The sequence below is a fragment of the Ursus arctos genome, unplaced genomic scaffold (genome assembly GCF_023065955.2).
Source record: "Ursus arctos isolate Adak ecotype North America unplaced genomic scaffold, UrsArc2.0 scaffold_13, whole genome shotgun sequence".
Lineage (NCBI taxonomy): Eukaryota > Metazoa > Chordata > Mammalia > Carnivora > Ursidae > Ursus > Ursus arctos.
Window position 1 is genome coordinate 19,582,130 of NW_026622797.1, and position 22,599 is coordinate 19,604,728.

The 22,599-nt window shown below is 36.9% G+C and overlaps 1 protein-coding gene across 5 annotated transcripts in view; it reads left to right on the forward strand.

The window, feature by feature from the left end:
* The window catches only part of EPM2A (EPM2A glucan phosphatase, laforin), a 352,988-nt gene that overhangs the window by 29,619 nt on the left and 300,770 nt on the right, over nucleotides 1-22,599 (forward strand). For all 5 annotated transcript variants that reach the window (XM_026504983.4, XM_057310983.1, XM_057310984.1 and 2 more), the window contains one exon: nucleotides 11,527-11,701. In XM_026504983.4, the coding sequence (XP_026360768.1) occupies nucleotides 11,527-11,701 (175 nt within the window). The remainder of the gene's footprint in view (nucleotides 1-11,526; nucleotides 11,702-22,599) is intronic.

A 22,599-nucleotide genomic window follows, 5' to 3' on the forward strand; every position in this document is an offset into this window, starting at 1 on the left:
GGTTTGCCAGTTTTAATGATCTTTTCAACAAACCAGCTCTTTGTTTCATTGATTTTCTCTAATGTTTTTCTGTTTTTAATTTCATTGATTTCCATTCTTTATTCTTTCCTTCTGTTTGCCTTGGATTTATTTTGCTCTTCTTTTTCTAATTTCTTTTTTTTAATTTTTTAAATTATATTATGTTAGTCACCATACAGTACATCCCTGGTTATTGATGTAAAGTTCGATGATTCATTAGTTACGTATAACACTCAGTGCACCATGCAATACGTGCCCTCCTTACTACCCATCACCAGCCTATCCCGTTCCCCCACCCCCCTCCTCTCGGAAGCCCTCAGTTAGTTTCTCAGAGTCATAGTCTCTCATGCTTCATTCCCCCTTCTGATTACCCCCTTTCTTTATCCCTTTCTACTACCGATCTTCCTAGTTCTTATGTTCCATAGATGAGAGAAACCATATGATAATTGTCTTTCTCTGCTTGACTTATTTCACTTAGCATTATTTCCTCCAGTGCCGTCCATGTTGCAGCAAATGTTGAGAAATCGTTCTTTTTGATAGCTGAGTAATATTCCATTGTATATATGGACCACAACTTCTTAATCCAGTCATCTGTTGAAGGGCGTCTTGGCTCCTTCCACGATTTGGCTATTGTGGACAATGCTGCTATGAACATTGGGGTGCATATGGCCCTTCTCTTCACTATGTCTGTATCTTTGGGGTAAATACCCAATAGTGCAATGGCTGGATCATAGGGTAGCTCAATTTTTAACTTTTTAAGGGACCTCCACACTGTTTTCCAGAGTGGTTGTACCAACTTGCATTCCCACCAACAGTGTAGGAGGGATCCCCTTTCTCCACATCCTCTCCAGCAATTGTTGTTTCTTGCCTTGTCAATTTTTGCCATTCTAACTGGCGTAAGGTGGTATCTTAGTGTGGTTTTGATTTGAATTTCCCTGATGGCTAATGATTTTGAACATTTTTTCATGTGTCTGTTAGCCATTTGTATGTCATCATTGGAAAATTGTTCATATCTTCCGCCCATTTTATGATTTGTTTATTTGTTTCTCGTGTATTGAGCTTGAGAAGTTCTTTGTAGATCTTGGATACCAGTCTTTTATCTGTAGCATCATTTGCAAATATATTCTCCCATTCCGTGGGCTGCCTCTTAGTTTTTTTGACTGTTTCCTTGGCTGTGTAGAAGCTTTTTATCTTGATGAAGTCCCACAAGTTCATTTTATCTTTTGTTTCTATTGCCTTTGGAGATGTGTCATGAAAAAGGTTGCTATGGCCGATGTCGTAGAGGTTGCTGCCTATGTTCTTCTCTAGGATTTTGATGGATTCCTGTCTCACATTGAGGTCTTTCATCCATTTGGAGTTTATCTTTGTGTATGGGGTGAGAGAGTGGTCAAGTTTCATTCTTTTGCATGTAGCTGTCCAATTTTCCCAGCACCATTTATTGAAGAGACTGTCTTTTTTTCACTGGATGTTTTTTCCTGCTTTATCAAAGATTAGTTGGCCAAAGAGCCGAGGGTCCATTTCTGGATTCTCTATTCTGTTCCATTGGTCTATGTATCTGTTTTTGTGCCACTACCATGCTGTCTTTGTGATCACAGCTTTGTAGTACAGTTCGAAATCCGGCATTGTGATGCCCCCAGCTTTGTTTTTCCTTTTCAACAATTCCTTAGTGATTTGGGGCCTTTTCTGATTCCATACAAATTTAAGGACTATTTGTTCTAGTTCTTTGAAAAATGTCATTGGTATTTTGATTGGGATAGCATTGAAAGTGTAGATTTCTCTGGGTAGCATGGACATTTTAACTATGTTAATTCTTCTGATCCATGAGCATGGAATATTTTTCCATCTTTTTGTGTCTTCTTCAATGTCTTTCAAGAGTGATTTGTAGTTTCTAGAATATAGGTCCTTTACGTCTCTGGTTAAGTTAATTCCAAGGTAACGTATGATTTTTGGTGCTATTGTAAATGGGATGGATTCCCTAATTTCTCTTCCTTCAGTCTCATTGTTCATGTATAGAAATGCAACTGATTTCTGAGCATTGATTTTGTATCCCGCCACATTACTGAATTGGTCTATAACTTCTAATAGTTTGGGAGTGGATTCTTTTGGGTTTTCCATATAGAGTATCATGTCATCTGCGAAGAGAGACAGTTTGACTTCTTCTTTGCCGATTTGGATACCTTTTATCCCTTTTTGTTGCCTGATTGCTGTTGCAAGGACTTCTAGTACTATGTTGAATAATAGTGGCGAGAGTGGACATCCTTGTCGTGTTCCTGATCTTAAGGAAAAGGCTTCCAGCTTCTCCCCATTGAGAATGATATTTGCTGTAGGCTTTTCATAGGTGGTTTTAACGTACCCACTATCCCTACACTCTGAAGAGTTTTAATCAGGAAAGGATGCTGTATTTTGGCAAATGCTTTTTCTGCATCTATTGAGAGAATCATATGATTTTTGGCTTTTTTCTTCTGGATAAAATCTATGACACTGATAGATTTGCGAATGTTGAACCACCCTTGCGTCCCAGGGATGAATCCCACTTGGTCATGATGGATAATCCTTTTAATGTACTGTTGGATTCTATTAGCCAGGATCTTGTTGAGAATTTTGATGTCCATATTCATTAGGGAAATTGGTCTGTAATTCTCCTTTTTGATGGGGTCTTTGCCTGGTTTGGGGATCAAGGTAATGTTGGCCTCATAGAATGAGTTTGGTAGCTTTCCTTCAGTTTCTATTTTTTGAAATAGCTTTAGGAGAGTAGATATTATTTCTTCTTTGAATGTTTGGTAGAATTCCACGGGAAAACCGTCTGGTCCTGGTGTTTTGTTTTTTGGAAGGTTTTTTTTTTTTAATCACTGTTTCAATCTCTTCATAATTAATTGGCCTGTTTAAAAAATCAATTTCTTCCTGTTTCAGTCTTGATAGTTTATAGGTTTCCAGGAAGGCCTCCATCTCTCCCAGATTGCTTAATTTATTTGCATAAAACTGTTGATAAAAGCTTCTAATAATCCTTCCAATTTCATTGGTATTGGTTGTGACCTCTCCCTTTTCATTCATAATTTTATTAATTTGGGTCCTTTCTCTATTCTTTTGGATAAGTCTTGCCAGCGGTTTGTCAATTTTATTTACTTTCTCCAAGAACCAGCTTCTAGTTCTGTTGATCTGCTCTACTATGCTCCTGGTTTCTAATGCATTGGTTTCTGCTCTAATCTTGATCAACTGCTTCCTCATGCATGGATTAGGCCTGTCCCTCTGTTGCTGTTCCAGCTTCTTGAGGTGAGAATATAAAAACTGCATTTTAGATTTTTCTAATCTTTCGAGTGAGGCTTGGATGGCTATGTATTTTCCCCTTAGGACTGCCTTTGCAGTATCCCATAGGTTTTGGACCATTGTGTTTTCATTCTTATTGGTCTCCATAAATTGTTTAAATTGATTTTTGATTTCCTGGTTTATCGAATCATTCTTGAGCAGGATGGTTCTTAGTTTCCAAGTGTTTGAGTTTCTTCCAAATTTTTCCTTGTGGTTGAATTCCAATTTCAAAGCGTTGTGGTCTGAGAATATGCAGGGAATAATTTCAGTCTTTTGGTATCGGTTGAGACCTGTTTTGTGACCCAGAACATGGTCTATTCTTGAGAATGTTCCATGGGCATTAGAATAGAATGAGTATTCTTTGGTTCTGGGGTGTAGTGTTCTATATATATCTATGAAGTCCAACTCAGTCAAGTATGGCATTCAAAGCTCTTGTTTCTTTGCTGGTTTTCTGCTCCGGTGCTCCGTCTATTGCTGATAGTGGAGTGTTGAGGTTCCCTACTATTAACGTATTTTTATCTATATGTCTCTTATTCTGGTTACGAGTTGGCTTGTGTATCTTGCTGCTCCCCTGTTGGGGGCATATATGTTTATAATTGTCATATCCACTTGTTGGATACATTCTTTAAGAATAATATAGTGCCCTTCTGTGTCTCTAACTATAGTCTGTAGTTTAAAATCCAATCTGTCTGATATGAGAATTGCTACTCCAGCTTTCTTTTGAGGTCCATTTGCGTGAAAGATGGTATTCCATCCCTTTACTTTCGGTCTGAATGTATCTTTAGGTTCAAAATGAGTCTTTGTAGACAGCAAATGGATGGGTCATGTCTTTTTATCCAATCTGCACCCCTGTGGCGCCTTATGGGAGCATTTAGGCCATTTACATTGAGACTGATTATTGAGAGATATGATTTTAATGATGCCATGTTGCCTGTAAAGTCTTTCTTTCTATAGATTGTGACTTTCTTTTCTGTATCACTCTTGGGGCCTTTTTACTTTTATAGAACCCCCTTTATATCTCCTGTCGGGCTGGTTTCGTGGTTACGAAATTGGTCAATGACTGGTGAGTCTGGAAGGTCTTTATCTCTCCATCAATTCTGAATGACAGCCTTGCTGGATAAAGGATCCTTGGCTGCATGTTTTTCTCTGAAAGAGCTTTAAAAATGCCCCCCCCCAACCCTTTCTCTCATTCCAGGTCTGTGTAGACAGGTCTGACATAATTCTTTTACCTTTGCCTTGGTACGTGAGAGATTTCTTTGCTCTGGCCGCTTTCAATACTGTATCCTTGGATCTAATATTTGCGAGTTGCACTCTGACGTGATGTGGTGTAGGTTTGTTGTGGTTGAGCTTGGGAGGGGTCCTCTCTGCCTCTTGGACACGAATGCTTGTTTCCTTTGCTAGATTAGGGAAGTTTTCAGCTACAATTTGTTCAAATATCTCTTCTAGACCTCTGTTTTTCTCCACCCTCTCGGGGATGCCGATGATTCTGACATTGGAACGTTTCATTGAGTCAGTAATCTCCCGTAACCTACATTCTTGAGCTTGTATTTTTTTGAGCCCAGATTCTATTTTAGCTTTCTCTTCTACTATCCCATCCTCTAATTCGCCGATTCGTTCTTCTGCCTCATTCACCCTGGCCGTCAGAGCCTCTAGTTTTGACTGCATTTGGCTCATAGAATTTTTAATTTCTGCCAGATTCGCTCTCATTTCTGCCCTTAGAGATTCTATATTCTCATTAACATTTTCGTTAATACTTTTTTCAAGTCTACACATCATCTTGACCATTGTTACTCTGAACTCCATTTCTATAATTTGGTTATATCCATATCCATTAGTTCTGTGGCAGAGGCCACAGAGTCATTGTCTTTTCTTTTTTGGGGGGGATTTCTCCTTCTCGTCATTCTGATGAGGAGAGGTTGCGGGGTTGTCCAGAGCCCAAATTATTGACCAGGACCCAGGCCGCGTGCCCTTGTTTTAAAGGGACCTTAGGGATGTGGGCTTCTTGATTTTTCAGCCTGCCTTCTGGGGGAGGGGCCTGCTGTGCAGATACTCAGGCAACCCTGTTTGGGTAGAGTCTCCGTGTCCCCTGAGAGAGGGTATGGGGGTGGGCACACTGTGAGCCGGTATTTCCAGGCTTTTGTTCTCTGGCGGCTTTCCCTGGCAGTTTGCTGTGCCTCTTCTGAGAGTCAGAGCAGCAGTGGCCGAATCTCAGCCTCTGTCTCAGAACAGAGGGATCGCGGACTGTTCTCCACTGATGTTCTGGCCACTTTAACTCTGTTTCTGATGGTGCTGCTCAACCCTGCAGCGTCCCGGGATGTGCGCCCCACAGCCGGCGTCCCAGCCCTCCCTTCCAGGGCTGGCGTGTCTATGTCCTTTGTGTTTCTGACACCGCCAGCCGCCAGCCGCCCCTGCGCGCTCCCAGAGCTCCCGGTCTCAGTCTGGTTCCAGTGAGCACACTGGAGCTCCCAGTCTCAGTCTGGTTCCAGTGAGCACACCGGAGCTCCGTTTCAGTCTGGTGACGGGTGCTCCCCGGCTCACGGTCTCAGTCTGCTCTCTTGTGTGTGCTGGTCCGTGAGTTCGCCTGCTCCCCCGTGAAGGTGGCTACTGCTTCCCGGTGCCCGAAGGCGGCAGCTCCCTCCCCCTTCCGTTTATCTTCCGATATCTGTGCGCGGTTTCACGGCTCCCTGCTTCGTACCTCAATACTCAGCACTGGAGATGTTCATTTGTAGAGTTCCAGATGTATCTTCCTGCATCTCAGGCTGATTCCGTGGATGTTCCGGATGGTCTGGTACCTATCCAGCTCGACTCGGGACTGGCTGAAAAAGGGGTCCCCTACTCCTCCGCCATCTTAACCAACTCCCCTCTAATTTCTTGAAGTAGAGCTTAGATTATTGATTTGAAAATTTTCCTATTTTTGTACTCTATGCGTTTTAGTACTATAAATTTCCCTCACAGCACTACTTTAGCTGTGTCCCACTTATTTTGATTTATATTATTTGATTTTCATTCATTACAATGTATTTTTAATAACTTTGAGACTTCCTTTTTGACTCATGGATTATTTAGAAGTATGTGCCTTAGTTCCAAATATTTGAATGTTTTCCTATTATCTGTTATTGATTTCCAGTTTGATTCTATTGAGGTCAGAGAAAACACTTTATGTGATTTAATTCTAACGTTTTGATATTGTCTTATGGTCCGGGATATGATTTAGCTTGGCATATGCTCTGTGGACACTTGAAAATGTGTATTCTGCTGTTGTTGGGTGGTGTGTTTTATAAATGTCAATTAGATTCCATTGGTTGATGGTGATGTTGAGTTATTTTATTCCTTGTTGATTTTTTGTCTGGTTCTATCAATTGTTGAGAGAGAGGTGTTGAAATTTCCAAGTATAATTCCATTTGTCTATTCTGTGTTCAAGTGTCTTAGTTTTTGTTTCACATATTCTGCAGCTCTATTTTTTAGTATGTACACATTTAGCTTGTTATAGCTTGTTGATGGACTGATACTTTCAACATCATATAATTTCCCTCTCTATCTCTAGTGATTTTCTTTGCTCTGAAGGTTCTACATTCTATGATATTAACATACCCACCTGTGCTTTCTCTTGATTATTGTTTGCATGGTATATCTTTTTCTACACTTTTACTTTCTTCCTGCCTATAAATTGAAGTGAGTTTCTTCTAGACATCATACAATTGGTTCATTTTTTTAAAAAAAGCTCACTCTGCCACTCTCTATATTTTAATTGGTGTATTTAGACTATTTGCATTTAATGTATTTATTGGTTACGTTAGGATTTAAGTTTATCATTTTATTTTTTAGTTTTCTGTTTTTTTTCCTCTGTTTTTTCCTACCTTTATATTGGAATGTATGGTTCATATTTGAACATTTTTTAGAATTTCATTTTGATTTATCTACATTATACATACATAACTTACCATAGTTGACTGGTGTCATTATTTTACCCATTTGAATAAAGTGGAGTAATCTTACCTTCCTTTTTATCTTTTTGCCCTTCTCCATATAATTGTCTTAAATATTTTCTCCCAATACATGTAGAACCACATCAGGTAGCATTATAATTTTTGTTAGAAACTCAAGAGGAGAAGGAAAGTCTGTTGTTTTTACTAATATATTTGCTTACCCTGTTCATCCTTCCTAATGTTCAGTGATTTCCTGTCTGCTTAGAGATCTTCTGTTATCCATTCTTTTGAGAAGCCTACTGACGTTAGAATTGTTGTTCTCCTCAATTGTTAGTTTTCTCTGGCTACCTTCACAATTTTTCCTTCATTTTTAGTTTTCAGAAATTTAATTATGGTATATAGTGGCATGGATTTCTTTGTGTTTTTCCTGTTTGGAGTTTGCTCAGCTTCTTGAATCTGTAGGTTAGATAGGTTTTAGGCATTATTTTCTCAAGCATTTTTCACTTCACACTCTCCTGTCTTTTCAGGACTCTAATTACACGAATGTTAGATCTTTTGTTATAGTCCCATGGGTCTTTAAATTTCTGTTCTTTTTGTCTATTTTTTCTCTGTTGCTTAGATTGAGTAATTTCTATTGTTCTGTCTTGCAGCTTGCGGATTCTTTCTTCTGTCTCCTCCATTGTGCTCTTGAACCTATCCACTGAGATTATTATTTCAACTGTTATATTTTTTAGTTCTAAAATTTTCATTTTGTTCTTCCTTATATCGTCTATTTTTTTTGCTGAGACTTTCTAATTTTTCATTTGTTTTGAATGTGTTTTAGAACACATTTGGTTGTTGATGCTTAAAATCTTTTTCAGATAATTCTAGCATTTATGTCATCTTGTTGTTGGCATCTTTCAAGCATTTTTAACTTTTATTCAGTTTGAGATCTTTGTGATTTTTTGATATGAGGAATGACTGTATTGAAACCTGATATTTTTAATATTATATAATGTGACCCTGGATCTTATTCAAATCTTTTGATTCCTCTAGCACTGCTCTAGTCAGATGGTGGGGGTTCCGCCTCATTACCCAGGTTCCCTACCCATTGACAACTGAAGGGATTGACTTTATTACTGCTGAGTGGGGTGGGAGTTCCAGCTCTCCATTAGGCCTCCACCGATACCTCCCTGGCTGAACGAAATAGACATGTTTTGTTACTTCTCCTAAAACATGTATGTGTAAAAGTGAGTAATTTAAAAAACTAATTCCAGGAATGAAGAATTCCTAGGAAGTTGATGTTATGTAAATGATTTTTCTTGAACATTGTGATTTATGTATATTTGAGCTCCTCAGTAATTGTATTTATTTAAGTTGTAACATTTAAGTTGTCCATAAGTCTAGGGGCACCTGGGTGGCTCAGTCAGTTAAGCATCCAACTCTTGATTTCAGCTTAGGTCATGATCCCAGGGTTGTGAGATCAACCCCCCCCTCCTCCCTGGCCGTTGGGCTCTGTGCTCAGCATGGAGTCTGCCTAGGATTCTCTCTGTCCCTCTCCCTCTGCTCCTCTCTTTGCTTGCACTTGCTGCCTCTCTCTTAAATAAATAAATAAATAAATAAATAAAATCTTTAAATTGTCATAAGTCTAGGGCCACCTGACTGGTTCAGTCAATAGAGCACCTGACTCTTGATCTCAAGGTCGAGAGTTCAAGCCCCACATTGGGCATGGAGCCTACTTAAAATAAAAAGTAAATAAATAAATTGTTGTAAGTCTATTGTACTGAGCATTGGGAGCTGCAGATATTATTCTTTTATTAAACCAAAAAATAATACTTGTGCTTTGTGACAAATTCAACAAATTCAGAATAGTTTAGAGTAAAATGGTCCTCCTCATCCCAATTCCATTCTCCAAATGTAACTTTTAACAATCAGACATGCATTCACCCAGTTTTTAATGTCTTTTTACACTTTCAATCATGTTCCCCCACCTCACTTATTCACTCCAAGTCTTTCTCTCCAGCTTCTCTTTCTATGCATTCTTTGTAAGCTCATCCTTCTTTATCCAGCTATTAAATGTTGGGATGCTTTCAGACTTGGTTCTAGAAACCTTTTCTTCTACATCACTATTGTTTTTCTTTGTGACTCATCTATATCCTTGCCTCAATTGCCATTTATACTTAGATGACTCATAAATTTATTTTTCTACTTCAGATCTCTGGTCTGAGTGTCAAACTGATAATGCCAACTTTGTACTTAACATCTTCTTTTGTATCTAAATGGCACTTCAAGTCCAGAAACCAGACTGGTGATCTTCCCTTCCAACCTCTTACAGATTTCACATCTTAGTGAATGGTACCACCATATATTGAGTTATATTTGCCGGAAGCCTAGAGTCATTGTTGCCTCCCTTTTCCTTTACCTCCCATATCCAGTTAATCACCATGTCCTTGGTTTTTCCTTCCTGAATCTGCCCACTCGTTTCCATGTATACCTCCAGGCTTTCATCATCTCCTGCCTGGGCTAGAGCAATATTTTCTTAAATAGACTTTTTGCTTTAATCTCATTGCATTTGAGTTAAATTTTTACTCTGTAACCAGAGAGATACTTTCAAAATAAAAATTTGGTTATGTTACCTGCCTACTTAAAATATTTCATTTTTTTTTGCTGTTCCTATATAAATACCAAAATCCTTAATGTGACTTAGCACAGTGTAGATCAGGTAGTTGACATTTAAAAAGTATTTGTGGAAGAATGAATAGATGAACTTATATAGTTTAGAGTGTGTGCTATTAAAATAGTATTGTTCACTCATGTATCTCTATGTATCTTTTTTATTCTTCTTATATTTCTATTTGATATGTTTCTAGAAGTGGGGTTGCTAGTATAGTTTGGTTTTCATCCATTAAATATCAAGGGTAAAGGACCAGTTGGTGTAGTGCCTTGTAGCCATCAAGAGAAAAGAGAAGTCTGATCTAGGAAGATGAGTGATGATTTATTAAGGGAGCCATCTCGTACCTCCTACCTGATGGAAGAGAGTTATGTCCTAAAGAATTGCCCAATGACTTAAGGATTTTTTGTTTTTGAGATTTTATGCTAAACAACTTTAGGTAAAATATTTTATAAGATGGAGCAAGGAACAAATAAGTCAGATTTTTTAATATTTGTAACAAATGTGACATTCCTTTTTTATTTTGCTAATTTTTTTTATATTAAAGACAGTATATGGAAATTAGGTAGTTTAAGGAAAGGAATGATTTGAAATGGGGTGGTCACATAAGAAGGGTAAATAGAGGGGCGCCTGGGTGGCGCAGTCGTAAAGCGTCTGCCTTCGGCTCAGGGCGTGATCCCGGCGTTATGGGATCGAGCCCCACATCAGGCTCCTCCGCTATGAGCCTGCTTCTTCCTCTCCCACTCCCCCTGCTTGGGTTCCCTCTCTCGCTGGCTGTCTCTATCTCTGTCAAATGAATAAATAAAATCATTAAAAAAAAAAGGGTGAATAGAAATAATGTATGAATTATAATTTCATAGAAATAAAGGATCTGTTTACTAGTATAGTAGATACTGGGCAGAATGTGATGTAGGCAATTAGTGTTTTCAGAGAAGTGTTCTTCCATCTCTGTCTCTCTTGGTTCACTCCGTGGAGGGAGAATGGTGTGTGCTTGTGCTTGTAAACTAGGCAGAAAACAGCATGAAGGTATCAGGTGCCTGAAAGATGGGGATCTGGGGGGTATCAGTTTGCTATTAGCTTGGCACTTGCTAGTTTTGTGACCTTGGGCAACGTAGCTAATCTCTGTGATAATTTCCGATCTGAAAATAGTACTAACCACTGATTTACATGCAGACAAGGTTGGATATGATCACTTGTTTTATTATTTATTAATGTATTTATTTAAAAATTCATTTGTTGTTTGAGCTGATACTAAAACACTTTATTACTGATTCTTTTTTATTACTGATTTTAGTTATGAATTTGCATACCAGAAAGATAAAAAGGCTACAAAATGACTCACAATGGGCAGTTAGGGCGCTAAGAGGTACCATTAAACTCTGAGAGTTAATATGCTTTTGGAAATATGCATGTATTCAAAGGGACCACAGAACTCCATGAAATTCATATGTAACTACAATTTTTTTTCTGTTTTTTCCCTCTAGTCTATTTTTGTTCATACTGAAATGTGTGGATTAAGCAGCTTTATATTTATTTTCTTCTTCCTATTAATTTTGCATCAGCTACTCTAGGGCTGTTTAAGCAAAACATTGATTTAATTGCTCCGTTTGTCATTTCTTCTTGTTCCAGGCAATGGACCTCACCATGACCGTTGCTGTACTTATAATGAAAACAACTTGGTGGATGGTGTTTATTGTCTCCCAATAGGACACTGGATTGAGGCCACTGGGCACACCAATGAGATGAAGCACACCACAGACTTCTATTTTAATATTGCAGGCCACCAAGCCATGCATTATTCAAGGTAAAAATAGTGCCATGAAGCATAGAAATAGGACGGGAGGTAGTATTAGGACAATGAAAGTGTTTACTGTGTTCAAAACAGCGGTGTCTCCCTTTGGAGGGGCATATAGGCCTGAGATACGTTGAGGAGATAAATTACAGTGAATCACTGTGTAAGCTTTTCTGGTTCTAGATGTGCAAGATTCTTTGTATAGAATTTTTTCATTAATTACATACTTTAGCATCAACATGTTTTGACCAGATTGTACTTAGCCAGTCTTTGTACTTTGATAGTGGTTCCTAGATCAGCATTTATCTTTTATACTAATTGACCAACACTGAAACAAAAACTGGTCTCTCTTTATAAACTTCTATTCAGATAAATGTGTGAACATGTAGACATAAAACTGGATTATACGTGATCATTTGCTCTGTTATTTAGTAATATATTTATTTTTTTATTTGTTTATTTAATTCTTATGCCAGCCATATGTGCCATAATAAAAAGTCAAACACTGAAGAGGATGCTAGCTGAAAAGTAAGGTTCAATACACTCTCCTTCATTACCACTTATCAGAAGTGATTATTTCCAGTGCTTTTATGGTTAGTTTTTCTGGAGTTTAATTCCAAGTCTTAAATAATATTCATATACTTTATTTGTTAATGTATCTGTTTAAAAATAGCTATTGTTTCCCATCTGTGGCATGAGAGATATTAAGTTCACTTACACCTGTCTTCTTTCCCCACTCCCACCTCCTATCAGCTCATTAAAAAAAATTCTTTTGCTACTTCATAAAAATTCTATTTCTTGACCTATACATTTTTGACAGTGATTCTTGATTTCCTACTGGGTAAGTCAGAGATTTATTGTCCTTGTATCCTCCTCCACATCTATTTCCACCTGTTAATTCCTGTTTTGCATTGCTTTCACATTTTCGTCTTTTATAGTTTGATGATTTGAAAATGGAAACCAATATTCAACGTTTAAAATATCATATAAATATTATTTACTGTAGAATGTGCACTGTTTGTGCCATAGACAAAGCATTCTCATGTTCTTAAAAACTGCATTGCTTTGAATGACAGATGTCATTAGTACAAACAGGGTAGTGAGTGGTAGAAGAGGGGATGGGACTTCATCATAGTGTTAGGGAATTCATGTTCTTCTTGGACACACCGTTCTTGTAAATCCATGTTAGACGTTGGCCTTGCTGATGGATTGGAGGCAGAACATGAGGAAAAGAGGAGTTAAGCGTGGCATGTGATTTTATAGCCTGAGAACTGGATTAATGGTGTTGCTGTGTATTGAGATGGGGAAGAGAAGATGAGCAGTTTGGAGTAGGGATCGAGATGATAATTCTATTGTAGACATAATATATTTGAAATGTAGGTTAGATTGCAGAAAGGAAATCAATCTGATATCTGGAGTTTTGTGGAGAGGTTGCAAATAGACAGATAAAATTGGGGTTATCAATATATAGATGACATTCAAAGTAATGAGCTTATTATTTATTTATTTTTAAAGATTTATTTATTTTTTTAGAAAGAGCGAGAGCATAAGCAGGCGGAGGTGCAGAGGGAGAGAGAGAGAATCCTCAAGCAGACTCCCTGCTGAGTGTGGAGCCTGACCCCGGTACGGGGTTGGGCGGGAGGGCGGGGGGTGGCGAGGTCCTTGATATCATGACCCTGAGATCATGACCTGAGCTAGAATTAAGAGTCAGATGCTCAACCGACTGAGCCACCCAGGCACCCCTCAAAATGATGAGTTTAGATGAAATCATTTAGTGAATGAGTGAAATATAGCAGAGCAAAGAAAAGAAGTGAAAATAATAAGCCCTTGGGTCCATACAATTTAGAGATCAAAGAAGAGGATCCAGAGAAAAGAATTGAAAAGAAGCACCTGTTGAGGTGTACTAACCTTTAGTGAGGTTGTGTTTTTGAGTTATTTTTCATTTTTGCTGAACTACAATCACTGAAGAGTCATGTTTTAGGCTCTAGGGATTTTCTTCTACTATTTGATTATTTCTCCTCCTTTGTTCTGTCTTTGTTCTGTTTTTAAAGACCCTCCTTAGATGGATGGTGGACCTCGTCGATTTATATCTTATTCTTCACTTTTAAAAAATATTTTCACCCCTAGGTTTTATTGCTTTACATTTTGGAAAACTTCATTTTTTTTCCTTCCAACTCAACTAATTTTTTCCCTTAATTTTGATAATTGTATCCTTATTTTTCATGGACTCTTACTTATTTTGTAATACCCTTTTTGCATATTAGCTTATTCTGGTTTGTAAATGGATATATTCTTGAGTCTTTCTTATAATACTAATGAGTATGTTTTTGAAGTCCTCCTCTTTTACCACAATTGTCTTGTTTCCTCCAGAATCAGTTGTTCTCTACTCATTTTGACCTTTCTCTTTTTTGTTGTTAGTTTTAAGTATACATGGAAATTCTTAGTTGTCCACATTTATTATTAGAAAGAGGAGGTTGATTATTAAATTTGGTGAGCATGCATTTCCTCTGCCATTACTAGCTTCTGTGCCCCTAGCAGTGTTGGCACAGGTGTGTGCATGTGGGCCGACCATGTCTCCCTGAGGAGCACAGAAACAGACATGCAGCCTGGCCACTACTGCTACTCCACCCCGAACTGAAGGATGAGGAGGACCTGTGTGGGGCACACCTCTCAGCCTTTACTCCCCATGTAGGTTTCAGTTTTTAAAGAAAGTATTTCTTCAGCTTCATATGTAGTATCATAGCTGTATGTGAGGTGAGTATGAATCATGTACTCACAGTTCATTCACTGTCACGCAAAAAAGGTTAAATTTAAAAATTTTCCTTAAAGCAACTTAGTTTTACATCTAAATCTCTATTCTACTGGATTCTCAGATAATTCAACCTGTTATTATCCTTCTCAGGTGCATATATATATATATATATTTGTGTATGTGTATATGTGTGTGTATATATATATTATATATGTCTTTGTATATATGTGTGTGTATATGTGTGTATATTATTCCCATTTGTTGAGAGTTATTATCATAAATCGATGTTGAATTTAGTTATGCCTTTTTGTACTTTATATGCATATATAAAATATAAATATATATAAACACAAATATGTATATTTTTACCTGAGAAGGATAATAAGTTGAAATAATATATAATATGTATGAAAATATATAATATCTAAATAATACACACAATATATAATAAACATATGTTTATACCTGAGGAGTAATATATATATAACATAGAAATGCATACCTGTATACATGGGATGTATTTATAATGGGATAAAATCTCAGCTTTATCAGTTTTGGACTTAATAATAGTGTCCTTTGTTCCTCTATTTATCTCTATAATATAGATAACAGGGAACTTGGTAATAAATAACACTTGTTTATAGTGGACCTGGAGCCATATGTTTATTTTTAAGATGTTCTATTAACTTCCAAGTTTTCTTAAAGTTCAGTCTCAAAGTCATCTACTTGAAAATCAGTTGGGTGGGTGATTTTTAAAAAATTTTAAATTGAGGCACAATTGACATATAACATTATATTACTTTCAGGTGTATAACATAATGATTCAATATTGGTATACACTGTGTAATGATCACCACAATAAGTCTAGTTTCCCTTGTCACTATATAAAGTTACATAATACACATACGATATTATTGACTATAGTCACCATGCTGTACGTTACATCCCTATGGTTTATGTATTTTATGACTATAAGTTTGCACCGTTTAACCCTTTTTTCCCAAAATACCCCACCTCTCAACCCTCTCCTGTCTGGCAACCATCAATCTGTTCTTTTCATCTATCAGTTATGTTTTGTTTTTTAGATTCCACATGTAAGTGAAATCATATGGGGTTTGTCTTTTTCTGTGTCTTATTTCACTCAGCGTACTGTCAAGTTCTATCCATATTGTTGCAAATGAATTTTGATTCTTTTTTTAAATGGCTGAATAGTATTCCAGTGTGTGTGTGTGTGTGTGTGTGTGTGTGTGTGCGTGAGATTATCACATCTGTATCCACTCATCCATCAACAGACACTGGTTGTTTCCATATCTTGGCTATTGTGAATAATACTGCAATGAACACAGGGATGCCTATGTTTTTGAATTAGTGTTTTCATTTTTCTTTAGATAAACAACCAGAAGTGGAATTGCTGGATCATATGGTGGTTATATTTTTAGTTTTTTGAGTAATTTCCATACTGTTTTCCACAGTGGCTATACAAATTTGCATTCCCACCAACAGTGAATGAGGGTTCCCTTTCCTCTATATCCTCACCAATGCTTGTTATTTCTTGTCTTTTTGAGAGCAGCCCTTCTGACAGATGTTAGCATGATATCTCATTGTGATTTTGATTTGCATTTCCCTGATGTTAGTGATGTTGACCTGTTGGTCATTTGTATGTCTTCTTTGGAGAAATGTTTATTCAGATCCTCTGCCCATTTTTTAATTGGATTGTGTGAGTTCTTTATGTATTTTGGATATTAACTTTTGTCAGATATATGATTTGCAAATATCTTCTCCCATTAAGTAGGTTGCCCTTTTATTTCGTTAATGGTTTCCTCTGTTGTGCAGTGGTTTTTAGTTTGATATAAGCACATTTGTTTATTTTTGCTTTTGTTGACATTACCTTGGAGTCAGACCCCAAAAAAATTTTTCCAAGAGCGATGTCAAGGAGCTTATTGCCTGCTTTTTCTTGTAGGAATTTTATGGTTTCAGGTCTTACATTCAAGTCTTTAATCCATTCTGAGTTAATTTTTGTGTATGGTGTAAAATGCTGGTCCAGTCTCATTCTTTTACCTAAGGCTGTCCAGTTCTCCTAATACCATTTATTGAAGAGACTCTCCTATCCCCATTGTATATTCTTCACTCCTTTGTCATAAATTAATTGGCCATACATGCAAAAGTTTATTTCTGGACTCTCTATTTTGTTCTGTTGATCCATGTATCTGTTTTTATGCCCATACCATGCTATTTTGGTTACTATAGCTTTGTAATATAGTTTGAAATCAAGGAGTGTGATTTTGATTTGTTCTTCTTTCTCAAGATTGCTTTGGCTATTTGGGTTCTTTTGTGGTTCCATAGAAATTTTAGGATTGTTCTATTTTTGTGAAAAATGCCATTGGGATTTTGAAGAGATTTCATTGAATCTGTTGATTGCTTTGGATAATATGTACACTTTAATAATATTAATTTTTCAGTCCGTGAACCCAGAATATTTTTCCATTTATTTGTGTATTCTTCGATTTCTTTCATCAGTATCTTATAGGTTTTTAGTGTATAAGTCTTTCACCTTCTTGATTAAACTTCCTCCTAGGTATTTTATTCTTTTTGATGCAACTGTAAATGGGATTGTTTTCTTAACTTCTCTTTCTGATAGTTTATTGTTAGTGTATAAAAACAACAGATATTTGTGTGTTGACTTTGTATCCTGCAACTGTACTGAATTTGTTTATCAGGGTTGTGTGTGTGTGTGTATGTGTGTGTAGCCTTTAGAGTTTTCTCTATATAAAATCATGTTGTTTGCAAATAGGACAGTTTTACTTTTTCCTTTCCTATTTGGATACTTTTTATTTCTTTTTCTTGACTAATTGTCCTGGCTAGGATTTTCAGTACTGTGTTGAATAAAAGTGGCAAGAGCTGGAAATCCTTGTCCTGTTCTTGATCTCAGAGAAAGAGCTTTTAGCTTTTCACTGTTGAGTATGATGTTAGGTGTAAGTGTGTCATATATGGCCTTTATTATGTTGAGGTGCATTCCCTTTATATCCACTTTGTTGAGAGTTTTTATCATAAATCGATGTTGAATTTAGTCAAATTCTTTTCACACATCTATTGAGATGATCATATGATTTTTATCTTTCTGTTAATGTGGTATAAATCATGTTGACTGATTTGCAGATACGGAGCCATCCTTTTATGCCCGAAACAAATCCTGCTTGATCATGGTGTATGATCTTTTTATTGTATTGTTGAATTGGGCTGCTAATATTTTATTGAGGATTTTTGCATCTGTGTTCATCCGAGATATTGGCCTATAATTCTCTTTTTTGTGGTGTTCTTGTTTGGTTTTGGTATAGGATAATGCTGACCTTGTAAAATACGTTTGGAAGAATTCCTTCATATTCAATTTTTTAGAACAGTTTAAGAAGGACAGATATTGAAACTTGTTGTGGGGACGCCTGGGTGGCTCAGTCAGTTAAGCATCTGCCTTGGGCTCAGGTCATGATGTTGGTGTCCTGAGATTGAGCCCCACGTTGGGCTTCCTGCTCAGCAGGGAGTCTGCTTCTCCCTCTCCCTCTGCCCCTCCACCCTGCTTGTGCTCTGTCTCTGTCTCTTTCTCTTTGTCTCTCTCAAATAAGTAAAATCTTAAAAAAAAAAAAAACCTGAAAAACTTCTTTGAATGTTTGGTAGAATTCACCAGTGAATCCTCTGGTCCTGGAATTTGTTGAGACGTTTTTGATTACTGAGTCAGTCTCCTGGCTAGTATTTAGTCTATTCAGATTTTCTGTTTCTTCATGATTCAGTCTTAAAAGATTCTGTTTCTAGGAATTTACCCTTTTTTTTTCTAGGATGTTCAATTTGTTGGCATATAATTTTTCAAAATAGTCCTGTTTCTTTTTTGTATTTTTTTGGTATCAGTTGTAACTTCTGCTCTTTCATTTCTGATGTTATTTATTTGAGCCTTCTCTCTCTTTTTTAAAGTGAGTCTAGCTAAAGGTTTATCAGTTTTTAAAATATTTTTCAAAGGACCAGTTCTTAGTTTCTTTGTTTTTCTATTGTTTCTTTAGTCTTGATCTCTGTTCTGAGCTTTATTTCCTTCCTTCTCCTAACTTGGGGCTTCATTTTCCCCCTGTTTTTCTAGTTATTTAGGTGTAATGTTTGATTATTTGAGGTTTTTTTGTTTCTTGAGTTTGGCCTACCTTACTATGAATTTTCTTCTTAGAACTACTTTTGCTATAGCCTGTAGATTTTGGTATATTGTAGTTTTCGTTTGTGTCAAGGTATTTTTTAATTTCTCCTTTGATTTCTTTGTTGACTCATTTGCTCAGTAACATATTGGTTCTCCACATATTTGTGACTTTTTTCAGTTTTCTTTTTGTGATTAATTTCTAGTTTTATATCATTGCGTTCTGAAAAAATGATTTTTTAAAATTTATTTTTTAGTATGTTCAGTTAGCCAACATATTTTTATATGATTTTGTCTTAAATTTATTGAGACTTGTTTTGTTGCTGGATTATGATCTATCCTGGAGAATGTTCCATGTGCACTGCAAAGAATGTGTATTTTGGTGCTTTTGAATGGAATATTCTGTATATAGTGGTTTATTGAATTCTCCTATCATTATTGTATTGTCTTCAATTTCTGCCATATGTCTATTAATATTTGCTTTACATATTGAGGTGCTCCTATGTTAAGTGTATATGTATTTATAAATGTTAAATATTCTTGCCAGATTTATCCCTTTATCCTTATGTAATACCCATCCTTGTCTTTTACATCATTCTTTGTTTTTAAGTTTGTCTGCTGTAAGCAGAGCTATCCCAGGTTTCTTTTGGTTTCTATTTACATGAAATATCTTTTTCTATCTTTTCAGTTTCAGTATGTATGTGTCCTTATATCTGAGGTGAGTCACTTGTAGGCAGCAAATAGATGGGTCTTGGTTTTTATTTTTTTATCCATTCAGCCATTCTGTGTCTTTTGGTTAGAAAATTTATGTTAAATTAATTATAGCCAGGTATGTACATGTTATCTTTTTTAATGGTTTTCTGGCTGTTTTGTAGTTTCTTTCTATTCCTTTCATCTTTTCTTCCTCTCCTCCCTTGTGGTTTGATGATTTTCTGTAGTGTTATGTTTAGATTCCTTTCTTATTATCTTTTGTGTATTTGCTATTGGTTTTTGCTTTGTGGTTACAATGAGGCTTGCATATATCAATCTATCTGTATCTATACCAGTCTATTTTAAGTTGATAGCAAGATAAGTTTGAATGCATTCTAAAACTCTACATTTTTACTACCCCCATGTTTTATGTTTTTGATGTCACATTTGACATCTTTTTATTGTGTGTATCCCTTAGCTAATTTTTCATTACTTTTACTGCCTTTGTCTTTTTAACTTTACGCTAGCTGTTTAAGTGATTAGTCCACTTCTTTTACTCTATATTTACTTGTAAGAGATTTTTACTTTCATATGTTTTCTTATTACTAATTAGTATCCTTTATTTTCAGCTTAAAGAAGTCCCTTTAACATTTCTTATAAGGCTGGTTTAGTTTTTGCTTCTCTGGGAAAATTTTCCTTAATACTGAATGATAATCTTCCCAGGTAGAATATTCTTGGTTGGAATTTTTTTGCTTTTAGCACTTTAAATATATCCTGCCACTTTCTTCTGTCCTGTAGTTTCTGCTGAAAAATCTGCTGATAGTCTTGTGTGTGTGTGTGTGTGTGTTTGTGTGTGTGTGGTTTCCCTTGTATGTGACAAGTTATTTTTCTCTTGCTGCTTTTAAGATTTTCTTTTTGTCTTTAACTTCTATTTGATTAAAGTTAATTAACATTTTAATTATAATATGTCTTGGTATGGATCTCTTTGGGTTCCTCTTAGTTGGAAATTTCAGACTTCCTTTCTTTTTTCAAATTCTTTTTTCTTTTTGCTGCTCTCTTTGGGTGAGTCCCACAGCCCTGTTTTCGATGTCTGTGGTTCTTTCTTCTGCTTCACCTAGTTTGCTGTTGAACCACTCTAGTGTATTTTTCACTGCAGTTACTATATTCTACAGCTCTGTGACTTCTGTTTGGTACTTTCTTCTGTTTTCCATCACTTACTTGGAGTTCTCTGAGTTCATCCATCCTTCTTCCAAGATTGGTGAGCATCTTTATGACCTCCTTATCAGGTACTTTACTTATCTTTGTTTCAGTGAGGTTTTTTCCTGGGGTTTTATCGTGTTCTTCTGTTTGGAATATACTCCTCTGTTTCTTCATTTTGCTTACCTCTGTTTCATTTTTAAAAAAGATTTTATTTATTTATTTTAGAGAGAGAGAGAGAAAGAGAGAGAGAGTATGTGAGCAGGGGGAGGGGCAGAGAAGAGAGGGAGAGAGAGAATCTCAAGGAGACTCCATGCTGAGCACAGAGCCCAACACAGGGCTTGATCCCAGACCCTGAGATCATAATCTGAGCTGAAATCAAGAGTTAGCCACTTAATGGACTGAGCCAGCTAGGCGCCCTGACTCTGTTTTATTTTTATGTATTCAGTGAAACAGATATCTTTTTCAATCTTGAAGGAATGGTCACAGGAATGCTGGTGGTGTGTTTCAGTTTGCTATCTGTGCAGTTACCTGTGGGTGGTAACCTGCCAAGAACTATCTCTCTGATGTTTCATCTCTGTGGGGCCCAAAAGCATAAGTCCCCCTGGCTACAAGTGCCAGGCATTCAAGGGGAGCCCTCTGTTTGGTCTGCACGTACCTGCTGACTTTGGCAGGACTGTGGGGGAGCACCGGGTTGGGCTTACCCACCTGCCAGGTTTAGCAGGGCAGAGTTGTGGGGGAGCATTGGGCCAGGGCAAGTCTGCCAACTGGGTTTAGTGCGACAGGGTCGTAGGAGAGTATATGGGTCCAGCCAGAAGTGCTAGTGAGGTAGAGAGGAAGTGCAAAAAATGGTGCCTGCCAGGGCCAGCGCTGTTGAGGTTGAAGGAGATTGCACTAATGATGACTGCTAGCACCTCTGTCCTCAGAGAGAGTTCCAATAGACCACTGCCCCTTCAGCAGATGCTTTGAGATTAGCCAATGAATCTCCTTCACGTATGGTCTAAATGTGTTTCAACCTGATGCTTTTGCACTAAGGCCCAGGGTGGGTGAGTCTGTGCATGACCTCTTTAAGGGCTTCATTTTCCAGCAGCCCTTTGGGTCTCCTGGATGTAACCCTTGGTTTCAAAGCTGGATGTTTGGCAGGCTCCTCTCTCTAGTTCAGATCCCAAAGGTTGGGGTAACTGAGGTGGGGCTTGAACCCATGCTTTCTTGGGCATGTGGTAGGTGTTTGTGAAATCCCATCTGCTTGTGGGGTAGCTGTAGATTTGATGTGTCTGGAGGAGGAGCTGAGCTCAGGGTCTTCCTACACTGCCATCCTGAGCCTGCCTCATGATTTTTAAAAATATAGATTTGTGGGTCTCATTGAATCCTGGGGGTCTTTTTTTTCCCATCCTCTCCATATGATTCTTATGGGCATAAAAGTTTGAGAATGTGTGTGAGTAGTCCAATAAAGAAGGTAACTTAGAATTTAAAAAAGGACGGTTTTATGTATCTTCAGTCATTTTGGTTCAACTCCCCTTATGAATCAATTCCAGTCACAATTCATCCTCACATGAAACTGGACAAGATAAAAATGAGAGTTCATTTTATAAGAAAAGAGTTGTAAAGACATTCACATATTTAATTATTAACTTGAAAACATCTAATTATCTGCTTGCTGTATTCATCTGACTATAATGCTAAAATAATTTATGAATTTATTGTAGCTGTTGAAATAGACACACACGATATATGTTTGAATATATGTAATAATAGATATTTTCAAACTCACCTAATAATTTTGTAACCTCAAATTGTCATCTTTTAGTTTGAATAGGGGAATGGAATTATGACTGCACTTTTTTAACAGTTGGGATAAATCTTATCAGAGTTGTCACTATCCTTCATAGCGACAAGATTTTCAAGAATACAAATATCTAATAATTAAATTTTATATAATGTGGCAAATTCATTCACTCAGTGAGAATTGTGTGGGTTACTGTGTGCAGCCCCTATCTTCAGTGCTAGACAGTCGAAGATGGAGAGTCAATGATCCCTGTTCTTAGAAACTCATGTTCTTATGAAAACATAAGCAGCTGCAATATGGTGAGAAACTTGTTATGCTGA